The following is a 16,114-nucleotide window of genomic DNA, read 5'->3' on the forward strand; positions in this document are numbered from 1 at the left end:
TGGCTTTATGACAGTGGGGCTGGGACTCTGCCCTCTACATTCCTGCTTTACTAGCTGATTCTATATTGGGATCTGCCAATAGGGGGCGCCAGGGGGTGATTAGAGAACTGAAAGGAAAAGGGAAGGGGCTCCTTCCTATTTGCTTCCTGTTTGCTTGCTGATTACATGAGCTTCTCTGCGGCAAGGATTCTTCACCTTATAAGCAGTAGATCCTTCTCCCTTAGGAGCAGATGATTCAAATATGACATTTTTCCAACACTTGGAAAGCCAGCTTCATCTCATGCCTCCTCCTACAGACACCTGCACCAGCTGACAGGTGCCCCCTCCTTGGCTGTCTGGGTCCCAGCATCACAGGTGCTCCCCTCTACGTTTCTAAGTTTTAATAATTCAAGCCGTTTCTCTTTGTTGCCTCAGTCCTAAGGGTATTAGCTCTTTCCCGCAGTTGCCACCTCTATGATATCTTCGAGTTCTCTTTCATCCTCTCAGTTACCTAGTTAACAAATTTACAATCAGGTAGTAATTATTTATATTAAATTCTTTCTATTAAAATAACTGGTGTGGGGCTTCCCTGGTGGTGCAGTGGTTGAGAGTCCGCCTGCCGATGCAGGGGACACAGGTTTGTGCCCCGGTCCGGGTAGATCCCACATGCCGTGGAGCGTCTGGGCCCGTGAGCCATGGCCGCTGAGCCTGCGCGTCCGGAGCCTGTGCTCCGCAACGGGAGAGGCCACAACAGTGAGAGGCCCGCGTACCGCACAAAAAATAAACAAATAAATAAATAAAATAAAATAACTGGTGTGGTTTCTCTTTCCTGAGCAGACCTTGATTGCTACAGAAAATGAGGATGATGTTCACAGGAAGAGGGAAATAGGAAAATTGTAAAGAGGGTAGTGATAGATTTGCATCTGGACTCAATGAATTTATCATTTTGTCTTTATCACACCATATTACATATTGATTGTAAAAAGTAATTAGAAAATAAAGATGAGCAAAAACACAAGAATCATCCATAACCTATCTCTGAGATAAGCACCGTTAACTTTCTTTTGGTGTTTAACATTCCAGACATTTTTCATGCACATATAAATGTAAAAAAAATTCCATGTATTTAAAGAAAAACAGAATCATACTAGGTGTACTGTCATCCAATCTGCTTCTTTTATTATCACGAACCTCTTTCCTTGTCCTAAAATATACATATATAACTGCCAGATTTGTCTTCCCCAAGCATGGCTGTGGATGGTCCATCTTGGATAACTTTCTATTTTTTATTGTGCTTTATGTTTAACACAGTACTTTCACATACATGATTTCATTTAATTCCTATGAAATTCTAGAGGTTAATTATTTTCTATGTTTATCAGCCTAACTTACATAAAAGTGAAAGCTTAGGGAACATAGTGACTTGCCCAAGGTCACATAACTTGTAAGTGGCAGACCCAGGACCTGGAAGCCATATCTTCTGACTACAAATGCTATGCTTTGTCCATTCTGTCACACTGCTTCTCTATTTTACTCCAAATCTTCAATGGCTCTCATTGTTTCCAAATCAAAACCCTAAACTCCTCAGCCTAGTATTTAAAGTCTTCCAAAATCTACTGTCAAGCCGACCTTCTAAATTCCCCCTACAAATAACAAAGTCTCCAGCCGAGCCTGACCACGGAACCCTATGCCTTCAGTGTTGGGAATTTTGCTTATTCCAGTCATTTTATTCACCTGCGATGTCTTTGCCATCAGTCTTTGCTTACTAATACTTTATCTACCACAAAGGAAACAGAATACAAAGTCCTGAAATGGATGAGATGACATATGGGAATTTTGTATAGGTGGCCTTTCAAATCAGTAAATTGTAAAATAATGTTGACAAACTAGATAGCTTAAAAAAAAATAACGAATGCCTAATTGATACAAAAAGAGACATGAAGTGAGAGTGTTTGGGAAGTACATTCACCAATCAAGAGAGCTTTTGGTTGCAACCTGTAGAGTCCTTGTCACATCAGCCAGAGAAGCTTAAGCCTGCACAGTTGGAAAAGCAAGGTTTCCTGGGAGGTTTCCTAGCTCTGTCTAACGTTACTCTTACAGATAGATGGGGTCTTCAAATTATTTTTGTACAACACTTTTACTCCTGCTTTTTAAAAACTTTGCAACTTAGCCATTATTTTAAAAAATTACTTTGTAAAGGCTTTAAATATTTATCCATTCATTGAACAAACTGATTCAGTGTTCACTATTCTTTCCTCCATCTCAGATCTTCCTTCTAAAGTTACTCTCTTTCATCCTGAAATACACTTGTTAGAAGTTCACTGAATGATATTCTATTTGAGGTAAATGCATGAGTCTATTGAAGGTAAATTTTCTCTATGTTATTTTATATAAGTATAATTAAAGACTGAATTCCAATTATTAAAAGTTAATTTTTCTGAGAAAAAAACCCACAAGTGTCTAGATTTCCTGTCTCATTCCTTAAAACAAAATCAGTCTATTAATGTAAGATCAGAAACCATAAAACTCCTGGAAGAAACGTTAGGCAGTGAGCTCCTGGACATTGCTCTTGGCAATAGCTTTTTGGATCTAACTCCAAAAGCAATGGCAACAAAAGCAAAAATAAACGAATGGGACTAAATTAAACTAAAAAGGAAGGAAACCATCAATAAAATAAAAAGTCAACCTACTGAATGGGAGAAGATATTTTCAAGTCATATATCTGATAGGAAGTAAATATCCAAAATATATAAAGAACTCATACAGCTCAACAACAGAAAAACAAACAATCCAATTAAAAAATGGCAGAGGGTCTGAATACACATTTTTTACAAAGAAGACATACAGATGGCCAACAGGCACATGAAAAGATGCTTGACATTACAAATCACCAGTGAAATGCAAGTCAAAACCACAATGATATATCATCTCACACCTGTCAGAATGGTTATTATCAAAAGGACAAGAAATAACAAATGTTGGTGAGGATGTGGAGAAAAGGGAAACCTTGTGCACTGGTGATAGAAACATATATTGGTACAGACACAATGGAAAACAGTATGGAGGGTCCTCAAAAAATTAAAAATAGAACGTTAGCAATTCCACTTCTGGGTATTTATACAAAAAAATATGAAAACACTAATTTGAAAAGATATATGTATCCCTATGTTCACTGCAGCATTTTTTACAATAGCCAAGATACAGAAGTAACCTAAGTGTCCATCTATGGATGAATGGATAAAGAAGATGTGGTATATATATAAGGAGTACTACTCAGCCATAAAAAAGAATAAAAATTTGCGATTTATGACAACATGAATGGACCTTGAAGGTATTATGCTAAGTGAAATAAGTCAGAGAAAGACAAATACCATAGGATTTCACTCACATGTTAAATCTAGAAAAAAAAACAAATGAAAAAAAGAAAACAAAACCAGACTCACAGATACATGGAATAGACTGGTGGCTAAAAGAGGGGAGGGCTTTGAGGGATGGGCAGAATGGGAAAAGAGGTACAAATTTCTAGATATAAAAGGAATAAGTGTGTAATGTACAGCATGGTGACTAAGGCCAGTAATATTATGTTGCAAATTTGAAAGTTGCTAAGCAAGTAAAAAAATAGTTGTCATCATAAAGAAAAAAATTTGTAACTGTATATGGTGACAGATGGTAACTAGACTTATTGTGGTGATCATTTTGAAGTGTATACAAATATTGAATCATTATGCTGTACACTTGAAACTAATAATAATGTGTTAATTATACTTCAAGAAAACAAAAAACAAAATCCAATCTATATTTAGCTAAAAGGAGTAGAGCCAGAAAAGTGCTGGAAGAAATAATTGATGTGTTATGTTTAATATGATCACTAAAAGAATTTCCATAATATATAAAAAGGATAGATAAATTAACAAGAAACAATCTAAAAGAAAATAGTCTAAAGATATATACTATACTATACACACACAAATAGCAAATATATATTAGAAATAAATAAATGAACAGCCTGACTTATAATGACCAAAATTTTAATTAAAACAACAATAATATGCCATTTAAAATACTGAACTAGGACTTCCCTGGTGGCGCAGTGGTTAAGAATCCGCCTGCCAATGCAGGGGACATGGGTTCAATCCCTGGTCTGGGAAGATCCCACATGCCGCGGAGCAACTAAGCCCGTGTGCCACAACTACTGAAGCCTGCGCTCTAGAGCCCGCAAGCCACAACTACTGAAGCCCGCATGCCTAGAGCCCGTGTTCCACAACAATGGAAGCCACCCCAATGAGAAGCCCATGCACCACAATGAAGAGCAGCCCCCACTCGCCACAACTAGAGAAAGCCTGCGAGCAGCAACGAAGACCCAACGCAGCCATAAATAAATAAACAAACAAACAAATAAATTTATAAAATACTGAACTAGCAAAGACTTGAAAGATTGTTGAGTTCCAGTATTGATTAGAGTTTTCAGAATTAGAAATTCTCATATACCATTTTTAGAAGACAATTTAGCAATCTCCAAAATTTAAAATGCACAAAATTGGATCCTGCACTTCTAGTACTAAGAATAATCTTCCATATGTTTATTGTAGAGATTTTTTTGGAGAATTGCTTTTGTAATGGAAACTTAGAAATCACTGATTTTGCCATCAATAGGAGACTGGTTAAATAATACATGATACACATCCATATAATAAAATATTGTTGAGTCATTAAAAGAAATGAGGGGTGTGTGTGTGTATGTGTGTGTGTGTGTGTGTGTATGTGTGTGTCCAAATGGTCAAAGAAAATTTGAACAATTCCTTATGTAAGGGAAACTATAAATAGAAAACATCAATGTTACATATATTAAAATTAATAGTACTTATGTCTATCGATGGGAATTATATACATGGGTAAGTCATAAAAAAGGGATACATAACCTTTGTAATATTCTATACTGTTAAAAAGTTTTTTTAAAAACATTATTTCTAATTTAAACAGTCATTCAATTTTTATTTTGATGTCTCAATGACATCAACTTCATCCATGGAAGTCTTCCATAAATATTCCAGACAGAAAGGATCCCTGTCTCCTGTAAATATTTTGGTAAATATTTATATTTCTCACATTATATTGCTCATTGTTTTGTTTGCTTAGTTTGACTTACATCTCCTACTATAGTAAAAGTTCTTGGTAATAGGGCTCAGATCTTACAGTAGATATGAACATTATCTGTCATCTATTATCCATCTATCTATCTGTATCTATTTATCTATCTATCTATCTATCCATCTTCACATCCATACTGTCTTTCCACATAGTACAAACTGATTGCATAAAAATTCCTTCACCTTTGAATCAATGCCCTTTCTTCTTAGTTTACTCAATCAGCTTAATTATTCATTCTAAAAAAATATTATTTATGGTACCCTGCTTGGAATGTTCTTCCATATCATCCATCCATTCAAACTATCTCAGATTTTATCCTTCAAAACCTTACTCAGTTTTTCTGAATGTTTAGTTATTTGAATACTTGGAAGGTTCATCACTTATTTTTACTTTTACGGCATTTAGAAGGTGTTTTAATATATTTTTGTCTTTTACTGAACATTGATCCAATCTTTTTCTTTATTTAGGGGCTGCTTTTGAAAATAAAACCCCATGCATTTTTGTCTCTCTTAAAATGGAAGCTCCTAGTGGGAGATCATTTTATTATGTATTTTGTAAAGTCTTAAGAAAAAGAGTTTGGTGGATTTTGTAGATGGAAGTTGGATTTTGTGGGTGGATTTTGCCATTTACAAGATTATAGATATAAAATAAAGGGGAAATACTGAAGAATCTTTATTATACAAGCCAAACTTGCTATGAGAAGAAAGCAGATGCCCAAGGTGGCCTTATGTATGCCCTATCAGTAAACAGGTTGCAAAACACTAACATAAAGGCTGTCCCTATTGTAGGAAATCTCTTTTGTAACTCACATTGGTCAACAAAGTAGCCTAGATAAAAGATCATGTTAACAGGTGAACTAACCAGAAGCAATCACATCAATAGTCTTGTCCTTACTAGCTTATTTTTTGTTTTGTTTTCTAAAGTCATAAACATCTTACCTGTTTATTAGGGCAGATCCTTTTTAACAGGATGATATCTAGAGGCAACAGTTAAACAATAGATGGGAATTACTGAGGGGAAATGATTTGGGGGTTTGGAGAGAGCAGAGACAAACATCTTCAAGATGGGATTGGCAAGCTGGCTTCCCACAATTTAATGAAAATATCTGCATAGGTCAAACCCCGTCTTTGATTTGAGCTAAATGGATTTCCTTTGGTGGTGACAGAAGAAAGAGGAGGCAAAGGATGAAACAGAAATTACATGCCCTAACCTCCCCAGAAATACCGTAGGCTTGTGTCTATAACTATACGCGGGGCTCTATGGAGTCCCAGAATGAAAAAGAACTCTGTGTCTACATTCTATTTCTGTCCTTACAAATTCCTGATTTTTTTTTTTTGCAGCTATCTAAGAAAAATTTGATATTGTTGTTGTCTAAGCACATTTAAACTTCAGCTGAAATAACTGCCAAGTGATTCATGCCTATGTAGGTGAATATAACGATTGTATCTGGAGCCCCAGCGCACCATTTTCATTTCACTTTAAATAAAAAACAAAATGTATCTATGTCAGTCAGTGCCCTTCTCCTGTACTCAGAGGTATCAAACAGGCTACAATTATGATTGTGAAATGATTGTGTCACACTGGAGGAAGGTTTATTGCTTTTGAGTCTGCTAGGCAGTAACACATTCTGTTTCATATTACTCTTTATATCATTGTTTGGCTGTGACTAGAATAATCAAATGCCATCAAATGCTGTCAAATTCAATTTACAGTATTTTTCATTGAAGTGGGCTTTCTGCATTATATTTCTTGTTTTCCCTCTCTATAGCTGCCATGGAATAGTCACTGTAATCATGAGCATTATTTACAAAACCAACAGAGTGAAGCCTCTTCCTGGTCTATAACAGATACTTTATTTCCCTTTATTCAGAATAGGAATTTGATGTGCTTTTCTCATACAATTAGCATTGAGTAGATGAAAGAAAACTATTCCAAAGATGGGCATTGTAAAGGCTGCACTAATGTGTTTAGTGTAAAATGTAAATTCACATTAGCCATGTTTACATGTTCATGTGTATTTGAATCAGAAATATTATTCTTCAAATTAATGTTTGCTGAGAAGAAAACATTTGGCTTGCTCATTTATGGCAATGTGATTTACAAAACCAGAAATGCAGTAATACTTTCTCCCTTCATAATTTTCCTTACATTCCCATAGCTAAAGATTGGTCTGAATGAAAGGGTTTCAATATCTGAAGTTGTAAGGCGAGCCTAAACTAAGTTTCACGATGTGTCCAGGGCGTAGGACTAAACAAGGGAAGGCATGAGGCTGCAGGAGAGACTAACAAAGAATGCTGAAGTGGGATGAGGATCTGAGAAAAGAATGTGTTGGGCTTTGTATGCCTGATTTAAATAGATGGCTTTTGGAATGGGGTTTTCAGCTGCAAATTTTTTGTCTGCCGGTGTCTGTCTTAGAAAGTGTCTTTTCCATCTCAGTGCTATGATCTGAATGATTGTGTTTCCCCCAAATTCATATGCTGAAGTCCTAACTTCCAAGGGGATGGTATTAGGAGGTGGGGCCTTTGGGAGGTGATTAGGTCATGAGGGTGGGGCCCTCATGAATGGGATTAGTGCCCTTATAAAAGAGACTGCACACGGCCCCTGCTGCTTCTGCCATGTGAGGACACAGTGAGAAGATGGCCATCTGTGAGCCAGGAAGTGGGCCCTCACCATACAGTAAATCTGCCAGCACCTTGATCTTGGACTTCCCAGAATCCAGAACTGTGAGAAATTAATGTTTGTTGTTTATAAACCACACAATTTATGGTATTTTTGTTATAACAGCCTGAATAGCAAACTCTCAGTTGAGAGGTTCTCTGGTCCCTTTCCTCTGTTTTTGTTTTACTTTCTCTTTTCCTGCTCTCTCTCTTCCTCCCTCTCCCTCCATCTCTCCCTGTCTGTCTCTTTCTCTCTTTCCTCTTTCTCCTCATTATATATTTGAAGAAAACATTAATTTAAAACTACGTCCATGCTGATCAAATGAAAACTGGATCAAGTAGCACAATACCCTTCAAACCAAAATGCCCATGGAACCACCATCTCTCTCTCTCTCTTTCTCTCTTTCTCCCCCTCTCATTCTCACTCTCACTCTCCTCACTTTTTCTCCTTCTCTTCCCCTCCCTTCTCTCTTTTCTTCCTTTTAGGTGGCTACACTTAATTAACTCTGCATATCATGGTGAAAAGAAGCTGCATTAACACCATCTAGCCAGGTGAGTGGAAACCTCAAAACAGAAGGGGAACTGCAAAGTGAAAAGTGTCATCTTTTAAGGATGAGAAAAAGCCTTTCCAATCTCCACATACTAGGTGGTGGGATATAATTAGAATTTTTGTCCTAGGCCTGGTTCTTCCTCTGGAATGAGTATGTCTCTTGGTCAATGAACCTCCAGAGGACAGCTCTACCCTTCTATCAAAGGTAAGGCTTCTTGGGCTATGAGGTCTCATCTTTCAAAGAGGGCTCAAACAAAAATGTTACATGGTAGTTGTGGCTTTTTTCCTTGGATAATGTGTAGAAGTTTCCAATACCAATTTTAGTTTCTAGTAGGTGCTTCAAAACACATGAATTCCCATCAATTCTCTTATGGAAATAGAAAATGTATTTGATTCTACAGTCCTGGAATAGTACACATTCTTAAATAATCAACAATAATAGTAATAGTCAATGTTACCTGTGAATAAAGTAGTTGATGATGACTCCATTTGGTTTTTTAGGTGGCGTCCATTTAACCATTATGCAAGCTGATCCCAGTGCCTTAAGAACAGGAGAATTTAGATCCATGGGGGCTCCTTCAGCTGTTTTGACAAATATCCTACTGCTAACTCCACAACCTCCTTGAAAAAGAAGAAAACCAAGACCTTTAATAACTTGTCAAGCAGCAAAAAGAATTATATGTACATACAGAAGGGTACGAATATCATGACAATCATTTTATCTGAAATTTAGTATACACACAAATTTTGTAAACATACTTTAAACTAGTATTTAAATCTCTTCAGGATTTGAATATTTAAATAAGGAATCATTTTTGGGAAATCCATTAATTTGGGATTTGGGAAATGGATTTGGGAAATCCATTAATTAACCACATTTTTATACAGGCATAGACAATAAAGCTTATGCTTGTCTGAACTGAGGTTTCTCTAATTTACTGCAGTTATTCTAGCCAGAAAGTGAAAATGTGCTTCAATTTCATAACTGTATATGTGACCTGAACATCATGTATGCTCTTAATAGTATCTTATTTTTGCTAATATTTAAAAATAATGATTGTTCCCTCAACACACAAAAATCAAACAATGAATTTGAAGGATACTGTTTCTTCACAGCATAGCTTTAGGGACACAGAGAGGCAGAAGTTGATTTTTGCATTTAAATCAAGAAAACCTTAATTTAAAGCTATTTCTATGTGGATTAGCTGAAGAGTGGATCAGGGAAAGCAATATTCTTCAAACAAAATGTCTGAGTCTGGTTTGTAGAGACAAATGGGCAAACTGACTCAATTTCAGAGATGAAGCATAGCAAAATCGCAGACCCCCTAGTCCTAACCAACTCTACGGGAAATAGTACTCATTTGGAAACAGAAGCTCCTAAGGACAGGAGTTTCATGTTGAGTATAAGGTTGGTAAATTTCTTTAATCTAAGGTGAAGCAACTTGTTTTGAGTTATACTTCTTCTCTCTTAGCAGCTGGGTGTTATATATTATATAACACCTGGAGGTATATAGGAAGTGAGAGAGGCTCTTCCTTAAGACCACACAGATAGATGACGACTTCATTGACCACTAGCCTAAGCCATGAAACTCAAGGTGACAGGTTAGGTACACGAGACAGGTATCAGGGAAGCACTGTAAAATATGTTGATTCATTTGAGTGTAACTCAACTTCTAAATAATGTCTCCCTTCCTACTCTCCCACCCCTAAATAAAACTGAAATAGAACCAAGGTGAGTACATTTCCTATGAGATTTTTGTAATGCCTATTTTGTTTTATATTACCAATGATTATTGTATGTGCTCTAGGTGTTTTTCTTTTAAAGGGCCTTATAAAACAAGACTTTGGGGCTTCCCTGGTGGCACAGTGGTTGAGAGTCCGCCTGCCAATGCAGGGGATTTGGGTTCGTGCCCTGGTCTGGGAAGATCCCGCATGCCGCAGAGCGGCTGGGCCCGTGAGCCATGGCCGCTGAGCCTGCGCGTCCGGAGCCTGTGCTCCGTAACGGGAGAGGCCACAACAGTGAGAGGTCCACGTACCACAAAACAACAACAACAACAACAAAACCCCCAAAAAACAAGACTTTGCAAAACCTCCATTTTCCTATATTTAAATATTCATGATTTAATGTGCCGAAATGCATAATGCTTCACTCAATGCCAGGCTCTGATTTGTCTGGGTAAACAGTCCAGTACCAATAAGAAATGAAATGTTAGTCTTTGTATTTGAATTGAGAATCTATCCTTTCTAAGGAATTTTTTTTTAAATAAAATACTTTTTAATAAAAAAACCCTGGACGAGTGGCTGAAAGACTTTCACCATTTTGACATGCTTGTATCCTTGTCTCATACTGTGTGGATGGAGCCAAATTTTCCAGAAGGGTGGACTGATGATGACCAGCAGAGAAGATCAGAGGTGCTACACTTCCAGCGTTGAGTAAGACATTGTACTCCACAGGTATTTCGGGGGTGAGGATCCCTTTAAAGAGAGAGAGAATAAAAACATGTATGTCTGTTTGGTCAACAAATGTTCCTATTTTCTTTTTTTTTTTAAATGTTCCTCTTTTAAGAAAAATGTATGTTTCAAATTTTAAACTTAAATGTATACTATTGCTTAATATAGCGATTAATAACTGCATGAAACTTAAGTTGGAAAACATTAGAATGCCTATTCCAAAAGTAAGAAATGTTTATCACCCATTTTCGAAAACAAATGAAATATAATAATTCTATTCAAAGATATACTGTACAGGCAAATAAAAACGAAGGCATATTTCAAGGCAAATAAATACAAGGCAATTAGAAATGGTCATATATTTTTCCTAGGCTTACTTACTCTTAAAGTACATAAAAAACCCCACCAGTTTTGCTTGTGACAGTAATTTTTCTGTAGGCATTGTGTATGCATCTCATCTGACACGGATCCTTGACATAATAGCCCATAAAGTATCCAAATCATAGTCTACCTAGAGAATTCCCAGTGCATTAATTATTGAGTCAGGACAGTCTACTCTGTCAGTGAGACTTATGGACCTAAATGTATATGAAGTTTGGGTTCAAAAACTGTCATTTTTCACAATGCCTCCTAAAGAAAGAAGGTCCTGTCAGTTTAGCCTCTTTACAATCTATTCATAGAATTAAGTGCCTGTAAGTTTTATTTGGCCATGAACAACATGCACATTTTCTTAAGGAGAGATTATAAGCCTTGAATGAAGAATATATTGAAACTTTAGGCCCACTAAAGTTTCCCATTGATCTGACAGCTTCTAACATGTGAGCTTCCTTACTTACCTTTGTAATGCTTAAGTAAGTTTCTTTGCTACAGAAACAAGGAAATCTACAGCACAGGACTAAAGAATGAGGTCTAAAGAATGAAATGTGGTTTTGCTTTTTGTAGCTACAGCTCCAATGTATGAGGGGCAGAAGAGCTAGCAAATACCAGAGGTGTTCAGTATTTTGTGTAGGATAGATGAAAACAAGGATCCTCATCAGAAAGACTCATCAACCGTTTCCTTTGGAAAGGTGCTAGATGGTGCTGAATTTGGCAACCCAGGCTGAGAATTTTAATTTTAAATTTGGAGCATCCTAATGAAACTGTTGCTTTTGTCCTTACAGCTTAACTTACTGTTATTCTATCATCGATTCCTAAATTCTTCTCTCTGGCTTTATACCTTTCCTCGTGTTCCAGATTTGTATTTTGAACAGCCTCCTTCCCAGAGACCTCAATCTTAAGAGGTCCAAAAAAGAATTACACTATTTTCCACTCCCAAACCTGTTATTCTTCTTTGGTTTCCTCTCTCCATTTCCCTATGCTGGAGGCCTTGGAGCAAGACCCTTAGAGTAGACCCTACCTTCTTCACTCTCAAGCTCAAGTGACAAGTATATTCTATCATTTGTTTCTTCAAGAAGTTTGGGTTTTATATATAATCAGTGAACAATGGATTGAAAACATGTGAGCCAGGAAGTAGGGTTACCAGTTGGAAAGCGGTTGCATGGTTGTAGCAATAACAAAACAAGAACAGCATTGCACTGCATTCCTGTCTTATGCCAGGCAACATACATTATCTCATTTCACATCACTAGAATGTCAACTTCATACAGCTGGGGACTTTGTTCTTCTCTTGAAGGTAGTTCCAGTGCTTAGATTTTAGTACAGAGCGGTAGCTCAAATGTTGATTGAATGAATGAATGAAACCACATGACAATACTGTAAGGTAAATATCACTATCATTTTTTAAAATGAGAAAACCAAGGGCCAGAGGAGAAACCTGTTGCAGATATCACACAGATTAATTGGGGTGGCCAGACTTGAACTCGGGCCCATTTGATACCAAAGCTTATCTCTCTATATGTATGCTGTCTCTTGATAATAAAGACTTGGATTAGGACAATCGGGGGAAAAAGTGAAAGGATAATTTTGAGAGAACACACATAGACAGGCAGAACAGGTCTTGGAGACTGATTAGATACAGCGAAAAAAGTGATGGAGGAATTAGAATGACCACTGATGGAACGAAATTATAGGTAAATATTTAAAGTTCTGAAGAGCAGGTTTCCCAAACCAGGATACACACACCCTGGACATTTGTGGACTTTTGTCCAAGTATTTTTGGAGACAGGGACAAACATGTCCTCTTTCCCAAAATCAATTTGACTTGTAAAATTTGTGAAATACACAACTCCCCTGCCCAAGCTAGGGAAAACCAGCAGAATCCCGCTATCCCTTGTTCACAAAAATTGGGTGTGGATTTTTCTCCCTAAAAAGCACAAGACTAGGAAATTTTATGTGTAGTGAGTGATGGGAACTTTCTCTACTCAGTTTTTTTAACTCTATCGTCACTTCAGAGTGAACTGTACACCAGCCGAAAACGTTTATGCAGACATAACCAGTGTGTTGAACAAGTACAGATACTATTCACGGTGCAGTCAAAACACAATTTAATTTTTGTCACTTACTATTGCTTTAAACTGAATTAGTTATGTGTAATCTTCCTCAGACATGGGATGGGAAGTTGGCTAGGACCATGATGCTTCTGCTTAGTGTCAGGTAATAGACAATTCTATATTATTTTTTTCAGATATCACAACAAAGTTTAATATCTAGAAAATTTAAGTAAATTCATTTTCTCTTTAATAGTATAGTGAGTACATGTAACGAGCTCATTTAGAAGATATTCTTCAAGGCTTAATTCTCAACTGCAAGACAAAACTGGGAATGTTTTTACTGCTCCCAACAAGACTGCTATAATTACGAAGTTTGAGAGTTGTATGAACGGGGTTGATTACAGGGAGCGTTGGAGACTCTGAATTTATTAATAGGTGAGGAAAACTTAAGTACTGTATTAGAGGTAAAATAAAGAGCAATATAATCAGGTTTCGTTTTTTTTTTTTTCCCCTCACTAAAGATGTTCTTTGGGGAGAATTGCTCGAGGTAGTAAAAGAGATTGAAGAGTGAATCAGTACCCTCTTGGTTTGCAATTTGACCTTTCACAGCAGGAAGATATGCTTATGGGAATATCCATCCAGAGTATCTTGGCATGTCACAGCATCCCACCTCAGATTTGGGGCATTTCTCCTTATCATTACCCTGACATAGTCTATAAAGCAGTGGGAAAAAAAAGGTTGCTGTTTGTATACACGTATATATGATGAAATGAAGAGAGGAAGAATTGCCTGGACGTTGGGGTCGGCTTTCTTCAGATTGACTTAATATCCTGAAATAGAACAGCATATCATGCTTTAACTAAAGAGATTAATAGAAAATGTACCCCTGAATGATAAATTATACAATACATTATTGGGGGATGGAGAGAAACACATTGGAATTCAATGCCAAATTTGCATGAATTTTTAAGATAAAAAGCAAGACCTTAAAAAAATTGCAAGGTTATGGTGATTGCTTCAGGTTTTATCCAAACCTCCCTGGGATTGCATGTTCATTCTGTCTTCTCTGATCTTAGGGTAGAACTTGTAGAAAAGTTTGACAAACACACATTTGAAAAATATGCCATGAGTCTTGAACTAGATAAACCACAGAATGGAGTCAGATCAAATCCCTCTTCTGCCTTCATTTGTCCCTGGTAAATTACCCACCCTCTATGGATGCCAGTCTCTTCACCTGTAAAATGATGACACTAATAGCCACGTCTTAAAGTGCTGAAAGGATTAAATTAAAAAATGTATGTAAAGCATTTTAGGTCATTACTGCAAATAGAAAGTACTGAATAAATGACAGACATCTCCACAAAAGGAAATGGAACGAAATGCAAAAAAAAACCCCAAAACCCACAGTTATGACACTGTTTTCATGTGCCTTCTAACACTTCTGAACCCATCTTTATATAAAGCTGCTATTCTAATTACAATTACAGCAATGCTATATTGAATCAAGTAAATATCTTTATAACTATCTTGTTACCCTAGTTTTATTTTTTACGTATACTTGGATGTGGTCAACTTGTCTTCCTGTAATGATATCCTCGTCTTTATTCTCAGCAGTAATTTAGAGTGGTCTTCCCTTTGATTTGTCTGAGGTTGCACCTCATTATACGTCTTTAGTCTGTACCTACTGGTCTGCTTCCCGTAACTTGTCTGCTTAAAAGGACAGGACTCCTAGGAGGTCAGGAAACAAAACTGTACTTCCACCACATTTCAAATATAGACATAATCTTGATCATGGCTGGTCAAAGCATGAACCCAGAAAAGGCAATTTTCCACATCTTGGTTAATAAATGTCCTTTATATACACCTATGAGGTGTTGAAACAGAAAATGCTCCTTGAAGCTGTGAACATGTCAAGCACTGACACGCGTTTATTTAGGAAGAGGGCCCCCTCCACTGTCATAATTTATAGGACAGTGACATGAAAGCCTCCTGTGTTCCTGCAAACCCTAGACCATCTGCAATGAGTCTGAAACGACCTAGCCCCCTGGTATTCTGATGACTAAATGAAATGAAATGGGCATATTTGTTAAAGTCAGCTGGCAAGCCACACGACTTGGTCAGTTCCTGAGTTCATAAATTTATGTCAGAGCAAGACGAGCAGTGGAAACTCACGTGAACCAATTTACCCGAAGTGCAAACGGCAGTTTTGTTATTTGGTGTCAAAGTTACCAGTTGCACGATGACAAGCTGCCATAACACATTTTCCTGTTCACTAAAGAACAAGGATTTCGTTGGTTAACATTCCTTGCGAGGCTCCTTTTCATAATTTACAACAACTAGATGCTGATAGGTTATTTAACATTTATGAAGTTAAGATGTAATCAGAAAAACCCTGATTATCTTTACAAATAAAAAAGTTAAATTATTCAACTTTTTTTTTTCCTCTGTGGCTTCATTTCACAGCAGGTGCGTACTTTACAGTGGGACAAGTCAATCAAATAAAGCTTTTCTAAAATCTTTTTTTAGGAGCTGGAACAAGAACGATTCTAAGAGGAGAACTATTAATTCGGTTTGATAGCCACGTTTGCTTCAAAGCACGGGCTGTGCTTCACATAATGCTTTTAACAAATTAGCCCAATGTCTCCTTTGTAGAGATAGGGGTATCTTGGTTATGTCCTTTGGGGGCCATGGAAGTGAAACCAGACCCTCTTGAACACACATCCATACCAATTGTATGGAAATTTTACGTAGTTTGTATAATAGTTATCATCTTATGCCTCTTCTGCCCAACTAGATGGTAGGGTTCTTGACAAGAAGGATGATGCCTCATTCATTCTTCTTTTTAACTCTCAAAATGTCGCATCGTGCCTCACTCCTGAGAGGGTCCCAGTAAACATTTT

At 37.0% G+C, this 16,114-nt stretch overlaps 1 protein-coding gene across 1 annotated transcript in view; it reads right to left on the bottom strand.

Annotated features, from left to right (window-relative positions):
* The window catches only part of USH2A (usherin), a 777,251-nt gene that overhangs the window by 136,563 nt on the left and 624,574 nt on the right, over window positions 1-16,114 (bottom strand). Inside the window, exons 58-59 of the mRNA XM_022579226.3 lie at window positions 10,651-10,809; window positions 8,793-8,955 (exon numbers count right to left, since the gene is read on the bottom strand). Of these exons, the coding sequence (XP_022434934.3) occupies window positions 8,793-8,955; window positions 10,651-10,809 (322 nt within the window). The remainder of the gene's footprint in view (window positions 1-8,792; window positions 8,956-10,650; window positions 10,810-16,114) is intronic.

The sequence above is a fragment of the Delphinapterus leucas genome, chromosome 1 (genome assembly GCF_059928025.1).
Source record: "Delphinapterus leucas isolate spDelLeu-1000000601 "Yukka" chromosome 1, BTC_Dleu_Yukka2, whole genome shotgun sequence".
In the NCBI taxonomy this organism is placed as follows: Eukaryota; Metazoa; Chordata; class Mammalia; order Artiodactyla; family Monodontidae; genus Delphinapterus; species Delphinapterus leucas.